This window comes from Hippocampus bargibanti, linkage group LG03 (assembly GCF_051943395.1).
Source record: "Hippocampus bargibanti isolate YZ-2025 linkage group LG03, ASM5194339v1, whole genome shotgun sequence".
Lineage (NCBI taxonomy): Eukaryota > Metazoa > Chordata > Actinopteri > Syngnathiformes > Syngnathidae > Hippocampus > Hippocampus bargibanti.
In genome coordinates this window covers 14,764,623-14,781,725 of record NC_142736.1, presented here as the reverse complement: position 1 = coordinate 14,781,725, position 17,103 = coordinate 14,764,623, and the positions used below count along the sequence as shown (strand labels likewise).

General features: G+C 39.3%; 1 protein-coding gene across 3 annotated transcripts in view; it reads right to left on the bottom strand.

Annotated features, from left to right (window-relative positions):
- Window positions 1-17,103, bottom strand: part of tspan4a (tetraspanin 4a) — a 112,857-nt gene that overhangs the window by 31,533 nt on the left and 64,221 nt on the right. For all 3 annotated transcript variants that reach the window (XM_088992150.1, XM_088992149.1, XM_088992151.1), the window contains one exon: window positions 11,921-12,112. In XM_088992150.1, the coding sequence (XP_088848276.1) occupies window positions 11,921-12,112 (192 nt within the window). The remainder of the gene's footprint in view (window positions 1-11,920; window positions 12,113-17,103) is intronic.

Sequence of the window (17,103 nt, the reverse complement as noted above, 5' to 3'; positions counted from 1 at the left end):
AATAGCTCAGCCTTGAAATACAGTGCAACTATTTTACTTGTTCTTTTGGGCCGTTTGAGAAATCTGAAGGGTGCACCATCTTATTCCCCACCAGTCCATGCCAATAGCATTCGTTAATATGACCGAAAGATGAGTTGCTTGGGTGATATATTTTCAACCTCGGGTGCGGGTGACTGCTTGAAACATATTGAAGCACATGTATCAACCGCATACTCGGGATGGGCTTTGGAGCATTGCTGGGAGGTGCAAAACATTTCCCAAACTTGTAGACTTGTACACAGTCACAGAATGATGTCATGATCAGATTATTGATGTGATGGATCGTTCGCTCTTTCTCATGAGGCATTTGTAGGAGCAAAGCTTTATTTATTTATTTTTTTCATTCATTCATTCATTCATTATCCAAAACGCTTTATCCTCACAAGGTTTGCGGGGGGTGCTGGAGGCTTTCCCAGCCGTCTTCAGGCAGTAGATGGGGGACACTCTGAAACGGTTGCAATCCAGAATCAGAATCAGAATCATCAGAATCATCTTTATTGCCAAGTATGTAGAACACACAAGGAATTTGTTTCCGGTAGAACACGCTGCACTAGTATCGTCGTCAAAAAAACTGCTAAGTGGCACTATACAGTTCCATTTGGCTACTGTTGAAGTAGTCCGCACTGATACTCACAACTCAGGACAACTCAGGACCTCTGCACTGTGAAGCCGCTAACCACTAATACCACGCCGCCCTGAGCTTTATTTATTTAAGTTTATTTATTGAAGCCTCCTGCCAGCAGACAGATTATTACTTACTTAATAATATTTTATCATAAATCAAAACATCATCCCAATTTGTATCAAAGGCATCAGGGGGGTTTAAAATAAGCAAAAGGCATTCTGAAGCAAAATCTGTCCACCGTTGAAAAGCTCAGTGTCAGCCCTGGGTCATTGCTTCTCCGACAAGATAATGTCACAATCGCCCCCACAGAATGGCTAAGTACAAAAAAAAAAAAAAAAAAAAAAAAAACGAAACACTGGACTAGTCTGAAGTGGCCTTTTATATGATAATGATCTGAATCCTATTTGAGAAAGGAGTTGTAACATGCCATCTGGAGAAGGCTCACTTGGAACCTGAGACAGCTGGACCAGTTTGTTCCCAAGATACAATAATAATCCATTTAATTTCTAAGCGCCTTTCAAAACTCTCAAGGACACTTTACAATTGATAGATTAGAGAATGGCACACGGGTGAATGGACGGATGGATGAATGGATGTCTAGATATGACTGAATGGATGGATGTGTCGGAAGGTTGGTAGGTAGCTCGATAGATAGGTAGGTAGGTAGATAGGTAGGTAGATAGATACAGATAGAAAGATTGACCTATCAACATACAGACGGGCGGGCGGGCGGACGGGCGGACGGACGGACGGACGGGCGGACGGACGGGCGGACGGACGGGCGGGCGGACGGACGGACGGACAGATAGATAGATAGATAGATAGATAGATAGATAGATAGATAGATAGATAGATAGATAGATAGATAGATAGATAGATAGATAGATAGATAGATAGATAGATTTCACACAGTAATGGATAAATTCTAACATACCACACTTATAGTTGTACTAACCCGTGACACTCTGACGAAGGCGGAAGTAGACGCCGAAACATGTCAGGTATTTGAACACCGACAATACACTGTCTTTAAGATAAGAATCTGTTTTAAATTAGATACCACACTTATTCCCGTACCACTTTTGGCATTGCTAATAATAGAGGAACAGTACAGAGAATTGATTTTATAATAATAATGTACAAGATAAAATTGTCTTGGTGGAAAAAAGGGGTTGGTGAGTGCAAATGCCAAAGATGTCAACGGCAACAACACTGATGGATGAGAAACTGACTGGGCGACACACTGATTGCAGCCCACACTGTGCACACTGCAGGTCCTTATGAATAAAATATGTGATTTTTGTAAGGCTTTATTTACAATTCTACTAAATTGATGGAATTGGCAAGAAGAAAAATATACCACTTCTGCATTGCCAGGTGATTATTGAGGAAAGATAATCTGCTCCAGTGTGATTTGGGAATATAAAGCTTTGCAGAATATTTGCTTAGATGAAATGCTATTGATCCCCACAGAGGAGATTTTTTTGAAAAACTGTAAATTTCATAACACACGATTGTTTGACTGTACTTTTCTAATGAATGCATGAAAGTGTAACTCTGTCACATCTTTTGACGTGCGCCTTACATAAAAGGAACAATTACACAAAAATAAATTGTTTCACCATATCTGTTTCTATTCACCCTTAGGAAAAACAAACATCTCTCTCCCTTGTGGTCCTGTGAATATTTCACGCATTAATTTGGTCTTTATGAGAAGCGCAAGTCATCTTCTTTCGACCACAGGTCTTTGCCGCAGTAAGTGGGATCATTTGATAGCGGACTAAATGTATCCTACTGTTATTGCTGTATACATCACAAGATAGCGATTGAATTATCGGGTGTACCTCAAGGAATCGTAAACTGCCGGTTACTCTTATCAAACTGAATTGGATTGCTGAAATTAACTGAAAATTACCAAAATCCATTTTGTATCTCTGTAGAAAGGGTAATAATAATAAAACGAAAAACTGTGTTCCAATTTAGCCATCTGCAGGGGAATTGAATAGTTGTGTCCATTTAGGAATTCTAATGAATGTCAAATGAGAAGTGGAATTTTGCACTCAAGAATGTACCGTATGAAAGTGCACAGATTACAAACTTGTTGACCAACTGAATTTTCAGCATGACGTCCCTGATTCACTGGTAAAAGGACACTTTGATCCTCTCCTATTTTATCTGTAACTGCCTCAGACAACAAAGACGTTGCAGAAAGGTGGTTAAGATTGTATGACTGTCTGTCTCTATTGTGATGTGTCATATTAATTGTTATAAGGTTATGTTAATAATAATAATATTAATCATAATAAAAATGCATTTGATTTCAAAGCGCTTTTCATCACATTCAAATACACTTTACAAGAGCTTAAAATGCTGTACATAGTGCAAGTATCAAGAAAGGCATATTGATATATTGCATCAACCCATATTTACAAGTGTGCATTTTTTTTATTACATGTGATCATTGAGAATTGCAAAGCCTGACATCAGCACTTTTCCGTCCGCTGATTGGTTCAGACCTACTGAAATCACAAGTGGAGGACTGTACATGATGTAAATTTAGTTTTCAAGATAAAGAAGCCTTATGGATTCACTAACTGCAAATTGACCTGCTAGGGGAGAATCTCAAGATGACCGCTGGCCGGCTTTACAGTGAACGGCAAACGGATGGAAGGTTTCAATTGAGGTCCAATAGGAAATTGAGGCTCTCTGCCTCCTTGTTTCAATTGTCATCCAATACCATTTGCTTTCTGTATGAGTCATGCAGTATCAGAACAAATACTGTCAGAGACATTCCATAGTTCATCCAAGCCATTTATAAGTTGCTTTCATTTTGACAGTTTGAACTTAGTGGTGTGAAAACATACCTTCATATTACAGATATGAAATGGAATTCCTGGTGGTTACGGTATCCCATAGGGAAATTAAAAACACCACCCAACTACATCATAAACATCTGGACTAAAATGGGATCTACAGTAATACAAGAGTGCATCAAAAAAATCTGTCTGCAAAAATAACAGCTCTCAGTTTTGAGTGACATTGTCAAAAAGGTATTCATTTAACGAGATGTGTATTCTTGTGATTTGTGTTTGCAGTAGTGTAAAGTCGGATCGCATACTGCTGAGAACTGTGCTCGAAAATGGGTTCTCAGCCGATTTGGTGAGTCAAAATGATACACAGCAATCCGCACGATAAGCTCTATCCGTAAGAATAAATACATTGTTCAATAAATTCCCCGAACTAATCAGTATGATCCTCATACTGAATTGGTGCTAGGTGTCATTTGTTTCGACGCATCACAGTCCAGCGAGTGACTCGCTCACTCGCATGCGTTCAGTTCCTACTCAGGGAGTGAATGTGAGTGATAATTGGACATGCTGCAACTCCCTGCAACTCTAAATGGAATTGGCAGCAGATAAAGAATGGATGGATGGATGGATGGATGGATGGATGGATGGATGGATGGATGGATGGATGGATGGATGGATGGATGGATGGATGGATGGATAAACCTGAATGGATATACTGCGGATTTCATAGATTAGAGCAGTGGTTCTTAACCTGGATTCGATCGAACCCTAGCGGTTTGGTAAATCGGCCTCAGGGGTTCGGTGGATCCTCCGCCACAGTGGTCCACCCCTCAGTCTGGTCTGCAGGTAGTAGGCACAGTCATGGGAAGAAGGGTTCGGTGACTGAGTATATGAAACTGGTGGGGTTCAGTGCCTCCAACAAGATTAAGAACCACTGGATTAGAGTAACGTCGGTGTATCTATCGCTATGCAAAACACAAAATAAATGGAATAATAAATAGGCTGAAAACATTTCCTCGTACCTTTTGTATAATTCAAGGGAAATGTGAGGGTTTGTTTTTGCAGCAAGGTCATAGTTCCACAAAGTCAGCAACGGATTTCGATAAAATTGACTGTCTTGTTTGTCTTGTGTGAATCCAAGGACAAATCTGATTAACTTTTCAGCGAAACCAGAAAATAACTATACCATATGTTTTTGATTGTGATCCATTTAAATTACCTCAATTTCCATGCCTTTGTGAGACTAAAAAAACACATTATTTCAAATTGCCGTTGTGGAACACATGCACACATATATTATGATTCAGTTACTGGTTTGTTCCGTAAAATGCAGTGTTAAGGAAAGGGTGGGGGGGTGGGCACTGCACTGCGCACTAGCTGGACTCTTGTTGCCTGTGGGCTGCAAAGTACGTAGGTTTGCATATTACAAGCCTTTAGTCATATGCAATAAAAGGAATTGATCCGCATCTGCGCCAGTCACATACTTTTCCAAGGAAATTGATTGAACTCAATCAGTGGCCAAACAATTTGGGGGACCACTAATACAAACTACTACAAAAACGGTTTACTATTGATTCTTTTAAAGCGGGAGCCACTGGGTGAAACGAGAAAAGCTTTTAAAGGGATATTTTAACAATGGAACAATTTCAGTGTTTTATGAGGAAAAATATGTATTGACACCTTTATCTTTTCATCAATAACGTTAGGGTACATAATTCCAACTTGAAAAGGAGCTTGTGCTACTAACCTTTCCCATTATGTCGACAAGGTGAACTTCAGAAAATGTGTGAATTTTAACTTAATCCTTTTGTTGAAAAAAAGTCATGTTGATTATGTCGTTTTTTTTTTTAACCTGTATGTAAAAATCCACACAAAACAGTAAAATAGGTGACATCAACAACAACTGTTTCTAAGATGTAATAAACATAATTGAAAAGAGAGACAGCACATTTTCTATCCCATTGGGATATTTTAGAACTGTTTTGAAGAAGGGAAGGGAAAGGATTTCCAGTGCTTTAGTCAACATAAAAACCGAAACAGGTAAAATTGACAAAATTTTATATAATGTGAGGGGTCATACTGCTATTAATGATAAATCAGTTGGAGCCAGTGAGCCGCACAACCAAGGAGTGCTTTGTATAGCAACAATTGTTAAGTGGAAAGCTTTAAATGAATTAGTCGACGACCGCCAAGGCCAACAACCATTTGTCGCATTGACAAGGAGTGTCCCTCGTCAACCATCTCCATGCTAATTACCCTGATGTGATGAGGGAGAAGGGAAAGTCGTTCCCGAGAAGTGCTCTGCCACTCATTAACAGCAACTCATACCTTACTTGCTCTCATTGTATTGACAGCACAGAAATTGGTTATTCCTGCTGTGACATTTTTTTCAACAATCAATCTTTCTCTGCCTGCCCCATAGCTCCTCATCCATGCAGAAAAAAAAGTTTATATTGAAAATCGTGCGTACGTTTGTTTTCCTTACTGCAAGGTTTATTCTTTTTGCAAATTTAGAGAGATGTGACTCCAACTATTAGTGCAAGCGCATGACAAGAACAAGGGACATTTCAAGGCGAAGCATTCTTTTAAGGTGTCTGAACTTGAGAACGGTGAAATCACATGCAAGCATTTTTAATTAACTCTGACATCGATTTTTTAGAATGGAACTTGAAGCATCATTATGATTCTCCTGATAGCAAAATTCAGCATTTTCAGGAAATTGTGTGTGAAGCACATCCATTTTAGTTATTCAATCACGTTGAGGAGTTCTATTGTGAAATGGATAGGCTTTATGTGCTCTCCGTAATCTTCACTGGAGTCTTGTGATTCTGACATGGATAACAAAAGTGTGACCACTTTTGGGGATTTTAAGAGGGCATGGCGAATATGTGACTTTTGAAAGTAAGATCACTACAATGCCTTTAGAAAAAAATGACAAATATTTGTTTTTCGTTTGTTTTTTGATAGGTCATGGGTGGCGCCCGTTGGTCAACTGGTTAGCAACTCATAGTGCATGGGTGGGTTTTCTCCCTGGACTCCGATTTCCTCTAAGAACATGCATGGAAGATTACTAGATCATTCTAAACCAGGCGTGTCAAACATACGGCCCGCGGGCCGGAACCGGCCCCCAAGGAGGTTCGATCAGGCCCGCAGGATAATTTGAAAGTGGAAAAATCCACTTTCAAATCCAGCCATCCATGGTCGGAAAGAAAGCAGGTGTCGCGACAAAGTTCAAAGACAAAGTACAATCCCTTAATGGAGGAGATAGTTTCTGGACATTTCACTGTATTTTGCACCAGGAGGCACTGTGTTGGGTTTTTCGCAATGTAAATTTCATCCGGTCCAGTGGTCTGAACCATCGTCAGTTCTACAAACTTCTCAGTGACAGCAACATTACCCACAGCCTGCCATACCACACTGAAGTGAGATGGTTAAGCCGAGGCGCTGTGCTGAGGCATTTCTTTGATCTACGGGAGGAGATCGGACAGTTCATGGAGAAAAAAGGAAAACCGGTGTTGGAATTACAATCTCAGGAATGGCTACCGGACCTTGCATTCTTGGTTGATATTACTGAACACTTGAACGGAACAATCTGAACAAAATGTTGCAAGGCCGCAAAAAAAGTTGTCACACAGTTTTCTGACAGTACATGCATTTAAGTTGAAGCTGACTTTGTGGGAGATGCAACTGGTAAATGGCAACCCTGCTCATTTCCCCTGTCTGAGAGATGTGTGTGTGACCAGACCTGATGCATGAAACGGTACAAAGACAAAATTGCAGGACTACTGTGGGGAAACGTTTTCAGGTATTTGGTGAACTTGAGACAGAATGTTCAGTTTTTCGCTCACCTTGCACAGTAAAAGCTTCTGATCTGCTGGTCGAAATTCAGCTAGATATAATTGATTTGCAGTGTGATGCAGATTTGAAGGGCAAATTTGGCTCTGTCGGTCTGGACAGATGTTATCAGTATCTACTATCAGGGTACCCCAAATTAACTGTCTGCTAAAATTTTGTGCATGTTTGGGACAACCTACCTTTGTGAACAAATTTGATGAATATCAATAAAACAAAAATGCGTTCAAGGTTCACAAACAAGCACTTAAACGGCATTCTGAAAGTGACAGCTAGTCAGGACATGACACCTGGTGTTGATGCACTTGTACAGGCCCAAAGATGGCAAGTTTCAGGAACAAATACAAGTCCAGACTAGACTAACACCTTTAAAATTCTGCCTTAGATACTGTTTGCATTGAAATAATACAGCTCTGTGAAGATGAATCCTTACTGTGGTCATTTTAAAAAAATGCACTTTAATGTTAGTCAGCAACTTCAAAACAAAAGTTGTGTGATGGAATTCTACTGTTGATACAACTCCATAAATTTTCAGTATTTATTGTATGTGTACGTATGTTTCATGTATGAAGTTTACAGATTTACAGGACAGGCTTTCTTCATTACACATTTAAAATCACTCTCCTTAGTTTGTAAAGTGTACGCAGGGATTACATTTAGATTTTATATGCGTGTGTAAGTGGTTTAAAAATTCCTTTCTTTAAAAGTCTCATTTAATCTTAAAGTGCATTACTATATTTTTCAGTACCAATTAAGGTTTTGTGCCTTTGTACAATCAGTGGGATCAGTTGCAATGTATATTTGTGAATGATAAAAGTAAATTGCACATTTGTCTCAGGAAATATGAGGTGTTTCATGAAATGTTTTGTAAAAGGATAGTTCATTAAATGTCAATATTTTCCTAATGTTCTTGTGCTTCTTTACACCAAAACAAAGGAAAGACCTGATATTTTTGTTATTTTTAGCAGAGCATGGTATAATTTCAATGGTCCGGCCCACTTGACATCTCCTTAGGTCGTATGTGGCCCACGATGCGAAATGAGTTTGACACCCCTGTTCTAAACTGTCCATGGGTATGAGTCAACATGCAAAACGTGACAAGAGCTGTGCCATATATACTCAAGAGACAACCACCAAAATCAAGAATATTCACAGGCATTCAAATTGAGATGATAAAATCTTTTTTAAAGAGAAAAGGTTATATCTAGTAGCTCTACTCACAAAGCTTGACATATTTATCAATGAGATAAAAAAACATGACTTTAATGTGGTTGATGTTACAGCAGGACTTGCCAGGGTTGTTGAATGCTTCAAGGCAAGCAATTTGTCATTTCTGTTGCGATGGGCTCTGCATAGCTTGAGCCTGGACTTTTTGTGTCTCATCATTTCCTGCACTCATTTCTCGGGAGAACACATTTATCACGGACCTCTTCAGTGGGTTGCCAATTCGACTTTTTTTCATCAAGCACTCCGTGTTTTGAACGCAAATTTGAACCTTTCACGTCTGCTGAATTAAGTCATCTGTTGTTTTGTTGTATACTAAATCTCGATCATTGCACTGCATTCACGGAATTTGAAAGGAGCATTGTACATTCAGACGTCTGATAGTAAATTTCTGCTGTGTACTGTGTCATTATCTCTTCTAAGAGTGTGTTCGGGATGCAATTAAAACTCAGTAGACCAATGTTCCCGCTAATTCTCCTTGCCTCTGAGCAGTCACACAAACTCCCTGAGCACGGTGGTCACAGTATCACTTGTCCAATACCTAAGATTATAACAAGTTACATTATAAGCATGTTACAAAAAATAACATATTTTTGTAAATATAATTGATAATTTTGACAGAAATAAATTCAGTATTTTTATAATAATAAAGCCTCAATACAATCTGCATCAATATTATTCCACATTATCCACTCATCAATAATAGAACCCATCTTATTGTTGTGACAGGCAATAATCCATCTACCCATCCATTTTCCGATCCGCTTTATCGTCACAAACCCTTGTGTGTGTGTGGGGGGGGGGAGCTCTGAGCAGTCAGTCCGAGCAGTTGACAGGGGACACCTTGAATCAGTTGCCAGCCAATCGCAGGGAACACAGACACAAAACCACAACCTCTGAATTGTCAAGTCAACGTGCTACCCATATGGACCGCCTTGCAAGTAATACTAATACATATGTATTTAATAAACCACCAATAGACTAGTCGCCGGACTCTAAAACACACAAAAGGGCTTCACTAGGGGGCTTGTAACCCACATATTTAAGCATCAAGTCAGTGGTGAGGCTGTGTGTGTACGTGTGTCAATATCAGATTCAGAAAGCCTTTAATAGTCCCACAGTGGGGAAATTTGCAAGAAGCATACAGTATATGCTTCAAACTATAGTAGAAAGTCGTAAATTAAGTGACTCAAGTGCACCCTCAGTCGTGCTACCAAAATTGGGAGGGAAGTGGAAATGGTGTGACGTCCATGTTCATAGATTACATTTCAGTGGAAATGAAGGAGTTGAGTGTAATTATGTAATGGGCGTGCGCCAACCACTCATATGCGCAATCTTGGAGGGAATGTTGCAATGGATCTTCAGATGCCAATTTAATCGAACAATTTAAGATTTACCCTAAAAGTGACCCACCAGTGAAAAGCAATCTGTCCATCCATTATCCAAACTGCTTGTTTTCAGCTTTTCACAAATCGTGTCCAAAGGTTTGCTGGACACCCTGAATTGCTAGTTACCACCAATTCGCAGGGCACCTATAAACAAACAACCATTCACACTTAGAATCACACCTAGGGACAAATAAAGTGTTCAAATTAACCTGTTTGTTTTAGGATTGGGGGAGGTAACCAGATTACCCAGAGAAACTCCACGTGGGCACGGCAACATGCAAACTCCAAAAACGAAGTCTCAGCCAAGCTAACAGTGTTAGCTAAAGTGGCAAATACATGACTGCCTTGATTTCTCAATTACGTTTGTTCCTGCAAAAGTTTGTTTCCCTTTCAAACATGGTCCAATCCTCATCAATGGCTGTGTAAAGTTGCTGGATGCTGTCAGAAATTGGACCACTGTCACTTAGGCCCATCCAGGTCATCCCATACATGCTTGACGGATGACATGAGTGTCCTACCCTTAAAAGGACTGTGGTGTTTTCAGCTTTCACAAATCATGTACAAATTCATGCAGCATTACATGGTGCAACCTGGTGTGATAGTCATGGATAAATGCCGCAATGATGGGCCCCAGAGACTCATTAGGGTGTTTCTGCGCATTCAAAATGCCAACAAAAAATTGCCCCTCTGTTCAATGTCCATGACAAAGGCCTGCTCATTCCATCACCTCAGTGCCACTTTGGGGAAGTTGGTCCATAAAGTTAACCAAAAAAAAACCAAAAACTGGACACTTCTAAATATGGGTTGATGCAATATATCAATATGCCTTTCTTGATACTTGCACTATGTACATTTTTTTTATGAAACGGTTTTGCACATTTACATTTGCATAGTATACAGTTGACATTTTTATTCTGTTATGCTTAGAATATCTTGTTTTCTATCCTTTCACCCCCCCCCCTCCCACCCCATCCCCTTTCAAATTGCTGCTATGGACCGCAAATTTCCCCATTGTGGTACGAATAAAGGTTTTCTGATTCTGATTCTGATTCAGAACTCACCCGCACGATGCATTACACACTGTCTGCCATCTATCGTATGTCATGAAAAAAATTGATTTGTGAAGGAAACACCTCTCCAAAGGGTCAGATGCCATTACATATAAGCAATTGCTCACACGAGACAGTTACAACAAACCACATTCAGGTCAAATGTCAGATCAAAAGCAAATGTCTTTGTTGATGAAGTGTGATGAGCAAGCATGTCTGCACTTGGAGTTGTGATGGACGCCCGGCGGGTTGTGGTGGTCTCCAGTGACACCAATATATTGTGAAATAACGCTGCTGCATCAACTAAGAAATGTATGGTCATGAGTAAGATAAACCAAAATACATGTGTGTTTTTATGTTCCAAACTAATTGGGCTCCCTTTCACCATCAGCTGTGAAAGATTTTTATATTTATATTAAATGATGCTAAAATGTCACTCAGAATTTTAGTTCATGTTGGTCAACTCATAATAGATTTAGCACAGGAAATTGCATCTTCCAATTTGAAACCGAAAGGCTTCTTGATGGATTAGGGGACGTTTTCAAAAGTGACGCGACTCTATTTATTGGTTTTCCGGCACTGACATTTGCTGGATATCAACTCTGAAGGTCAAGAGCATGGTCTTTTTCACACTTATGTGAAGATACACAGAGCAAAAAGGCAACAGTATTTCAAATCCACACAGTAGTATTGTTTGATATATAAATTAAGTCATCAAATGCGTACTTTCATTTTAAATAGAATCTTTGCATTTATCTGTGCACAAGATATTTTTTTCTGACGTCCTGCTGTCACTCTGAAAGTACGCAATTGAGACTAAATGAACCTTTTGAAATATGTCCTGAGTGTTATGAGCCGTTGAATCCCCATCTCTTGGCCATGAATGTCAAAGTGTCAAATGTGCAGCAGGCCCCACGACGACAAATAACTCACAGCAAGCAGAAGAGTACGGCTTTCTTTGATGGCCCCCACACAGCCAAGGCAGCCGATTACCATGATGATGGTTCCCAGGGCGATGAGCAGGTTGGCTGCCGACAAGGAGGGAAGGGATGCCGACAGGGTGGCAAAGTTGCCCTGGGTCGCTGAGAGCCAAACGCCCACCCCCAGGATGCCACATCCTCCAAGCTGCAATGGGAGAACAAGAGACGTGAGTCAGTCGAGCAACAAACAGTTTTAAAGTCATCACTCTCAGGTGATGGCTTGAAAACAAAGTGGACAGGTTCAAGTGAACAAGGGCCATTGTCTGTAACGGATAACCTTAACTGTAATGTAACTTGAATTCCAAGACAATGGTTCTTCGAAGACGACACCAAAAACAATTTGCAACAATCCATCTTGTTTAAAGTGTGGTAAACACATATCGATAATCAGCCAAAATTTCAGCATTACCCCCCACACAAACAGAATCTGCAAAGGCATGTCTGAGGTCTATAAAACATCATTTCTGACCGATGATCTTGATGTGATGTGTGTTCACAAAGATTTGTCCTCCATGAGAAACCGTCCAGGCTGACAACATGTTAAAAAATGATGATTGTTAATCCTGATGAGAAATTCAGATGAGATACGGGCTCTGTGATTGTGATTTGAAGCCAAACGATAGCCAATTGCAAAGAGATTTGCAATAAAGTTGGCATTGTTGTCAGACAATGATGACGTATCATTTAATTGAGTGTTTGTATTAAACATCTCCTAAGTCATTCGCCATAAAAAAAAAAAAAAAAAAAAAAAACACACACACATTGGAGTTACCAGACAAAAGTCAGCAGATAAGATTGTATATCTCATTATACTGTAATCTAGTTTCTCTCTTCTTCTTTGTATTTAGCAGCACACTTAATGACCCGTGGCAGTATGCTGGCTGCTGCCTCCCACAGTTGAATTTCTGCACTAAAGAATACCATACATCCCGAGTGTACGACACACCATAAACGCAGCAAGTACCAGGGGTGGGGCACGCGAGTCATATGACTTAGTCTGAAATAAACTTGAGTCAGTTAATTTACGACTTTCGACTTGCTCAAACCATCTTGACCTTCAACTTGATTTGATTGGCTTGATATTCCAGTATATTTTTTTCAGTAACTTGAGAATTTCTTAAGACTTCAGAGTTTGCAAATTGCACAGATGTAACTTACTCCCAACTCTGGTAAGCATATGCTGACACTAAAGAGGCATGATAAATTGATATGCACACTATTTGAGTTTCTTTATAATTTTATAGGGTTTAACTAAAATGAACACAAAAAGAACAAAAAAGATTTTGCAACATATTTTTACACCCCACAAGAAAAAAAGGGTCTATCAAAAAGAAAAATTATAAATCTGCAATAACACCACCTAATTGAAATTTAATCAGTGAATGATTTGCAATCTTGCTATTTTTTGTTTTTAATTTTCAATTTTTTAAATTTTCTTGCAATTTTGGCTTATAAGCATTAATTTCTATGAAATGTCTGTGTCAACTTGATCCTATCAAAGGCCTGTCCTCATCACACGATTGTTTCCAACACTTCCGGAATGTTCTTCGTGAAATTGATTCAAACCAATTTGAATGAGGTGGAATGTTGTCAAGAAACACAGCTGAGAAGCAATGTTCATTGGCCGTTCATAGAAAGAAGCTGAAATTCACTGACAACATATCAGAGAGAGGAGGCTAGTAACTTGCACACATTTGTATGATTTTAATAATAACAGGCAATGAAAGTTTAGTAACACTCCTAGAATACGATATTGTGTAATACTACACATGACGCATGTTCATTGTTGGCTAAAGAGACATTTGTTGACATGCTAAATGCATTTTGTAGATGTAGCTCCGCAGACCGACCCAGCGATCCAATTTCTGTAGCATCGTCCTCATTTAGGGTCGAGGTCAGTGGCGTAGTGGTCCCTTGAGAAGGGGGTATACTCTAAAATTTCACAAAAATTCACAGAGAGTAGTACAGAAAAAAAAGGATGGTTTTAGAACCAGTGACATGTAAGACTATTCTATTTACCCAAAAATCTGTCATTTCTACTCGCTCACTATTATGAAATTATCATGACTTAATTAGGAACAGTTTTTAGTTACTACTGGTCACACAAATGAATGTAAAATGTATTTATCATGAGGCAAACATGGTGTTTTGGTTATTTTTTTGAACATTTAGTTCAATAAAATACTTTAAATCTGAAGTTGACAATGCATTCTTGTTCATATTTAACATAAAATACAACGCAAATCATTCTCTTCCAAACATCAAAAACAATAAATTAAATTAAAAGTGTACTGTCATAAAATAGAAATACATTTGTTCTCAACAGCTGAACAGATTAATTCAACAAAATACACTGCTCTAAAAAATTAGAGGAACACTTCGAAAACACATCAGTTCTAAATGGGGGTGAAAATGATCTTGAATATCTTTCCTGATAATGAGCAGGTGACGTACTAGTAACAAAATGATGCTACATAATTTGATAGAAATTTAAATGACCACCCTATAGAGGGGGGAAATCAAAGATGTCAAAGAATTAGAAATTTTCTGTGCACCATTCCAGACAGTTGAATTGGGAAGAACAGATAGGTACTTGAACTATAGACCCTGGGAATATTTACTGCACCTCAGTAAACAGCAACAGATTTATCCTACACTTCAAGTGCACTTGTAACAAGAGTAAACAGTAAACAATATAATAAAATGACAATCAACAGTAAAAAATATAAAGCGAGTTTAACTCTAAATCAGATTGCTTTGCCATCATATCGTCGCATGTTTTGTGTGTGTGTGTGGGTGTGTGTGTGTGTGTGTGTGTGTGTGTGTGTGTGTGTGTGTGTGTGTGTGTGTGTGTGTGTGTGTGTGTGTGTGTGTGTGTGTGTGTTTGCCGTACACGCTGTTCCGGTGTATGTGAAAGCACCAGCTCTGATTGGCTTACCATGACACATGACTCTACCCTTGAGCCAATCACAATCACTTCTATAGCATCTTGCCAGGGGGTGCATTCACGTGTAGCAACACAGAAACGTTGGCAAGTGTTTATCCCTGCTTATTCAGTTAGACCAGGGGTGGGCAAACTTTTTGACTCGCGGGCGGCATTGGGTTCTAAAATTTGACAGAGGGGCCGGGCCAGGAGCATTTGGAGGGAGTGTTTGGGCCGGAAATACTCTGAACAAGTTATGTCCATAATTTATAAAATCACTTCAAATGACTTCAACTGAGCGTATTTTACAAAGATTCCACAGCATATAGCTATAGTTTACGTTTTAAGACTTGCGCAGAATATTCATGAAGTCTTGTTTTCGAGTTGATGACGCTCCCCATGTGACATCACGTTTGGACCGCCCCTGACCGAGAAAGCGACATAAAATGCATTTTGGGTACTTTGTTTGGTCTGAAAACTTCGTGTTGATGGTGAAATTAGAAGGAAAACACATGAATAACGCCATGGTCAATCGTTGTGTGTTGCACCAAGACAAATATTTGATATTCGCTGACACAAATTCCCAGCTGACACATCAGCCCATTTCCAACGGAGCTTGGGCGCAATCTTCTGCATTTTCTGGGTGCTACATTGCTGTCATTGACGGCTCGAATTAATATGGGAGGACTCCTTGAATCAATTGCAAACATTTATGCTTTCCTCTTTAGAACTATTTGAATCATATTCATAACTGGATGAGTAACAAGAAAACATCTTCTCCGAATCTGAAGCCATTGTTTTGATTCTCGATCAAAGGCAAGACGTCTTGGCGCGATGTCACGAACAGGGTGGTGGGACCTTCTGAAACTGACCATTTCCGGATTCATTTGAAGTCATTTTTATTGGTGTTTTTCATTTAACTAAAAATATCAGCCTGCCTGATTTGGGTATTTTAGATGCTATAAAACGTTTTTTCTGATGTCAGTGGGAAACAAAAACAAAAAATGGTACTGGTTGTCCTTTAAATGTAGTATGTACAAACCTCATAGCACAGTAAGAACACTACAACCCAATTTATTAACTGTCTTTCAAATGTGAAAAATATCCCTGATCAGTTAATAAATTTGTCTCAAGGAATATGCAAGATATGGCATTTACAAACTATTTCGCAGATACTTGGAGGAGGAAATGGAAATAGATTAAAATAACATGCACTGTGATTTATCAAGATTGCGTCTGTTTTTAATAAGTTTCCATCGAAGGGGCAAAGTTAAAGAAATCCACATTTATTGAAAAATGAATCACTTTCAAAATTCAAAACATATTATTACACAACGAAATATTCAAGCTCAATAATATCTACTTGTGTTAAATTCCGCCAAATCATAGATGGTTTGTCCTGACCGCGCGCTTAACAAACTCCTCATGACGACCTCGCCTACACGCACAAACAAAACACGTGTACCGTCGCCGAGCACACGAACATAGACTACCTGCAGTTGAAATTTGCATACTCGGCACTGCAGCCAATCAGAAGCCTGCTTCCGGACTTTTGCAAGCGTTATAAAGTCGTGCAATTGCATGTCATTTTCCAAAATAGATGCACAGAACCTCAGCCCAGAAGAAAGATTCAAAAGAAGCTAACAACATATGTGACGCTACAAAACGTAAATTTACATTAAACCGTGACTGTAATGTGTACGTGAGACTTATGAAAGGGGCTTAGTGCTTCGTAGGAAGCAATGCAAACGTTGCATTGTGCACCGCGTTGACAATCGACTACTGCAGCAAAATCTACATTCGCACATTTACCGTAAATTAAGCAAGGTAGCATTTGTAGTAGGTGCATTCTTGATTTAAAAAAAACGTTGTTACAATGTTTTTTAATGTGATTAGTTGTCTCATTGTGCTTCAAGTTGTGAAAAATGGGACAGGCATCTTTTCAGTTATCTGCCCTGCAGTTCGCTAACTTTTTGTCATGAGTTTTAGACACTGTTTGTACTATAATTTGGGCAAATTCGGCGGGCCGGATTAAAAAGCCTAACGGGCCGTATGTGGCCCGCGGGCCGTAGTTTGCCCATTGCTGAGTTAGACAATGCTTTCCAAACAGCCGTGAGTCATAAGAAGTTGTGCGCTATTCTCGAACCCGAACGCACTCCAAGTCTTGGATGACAAATAAACAGAGCAGAGTAGACGAGCTACAGCTGGTAGTT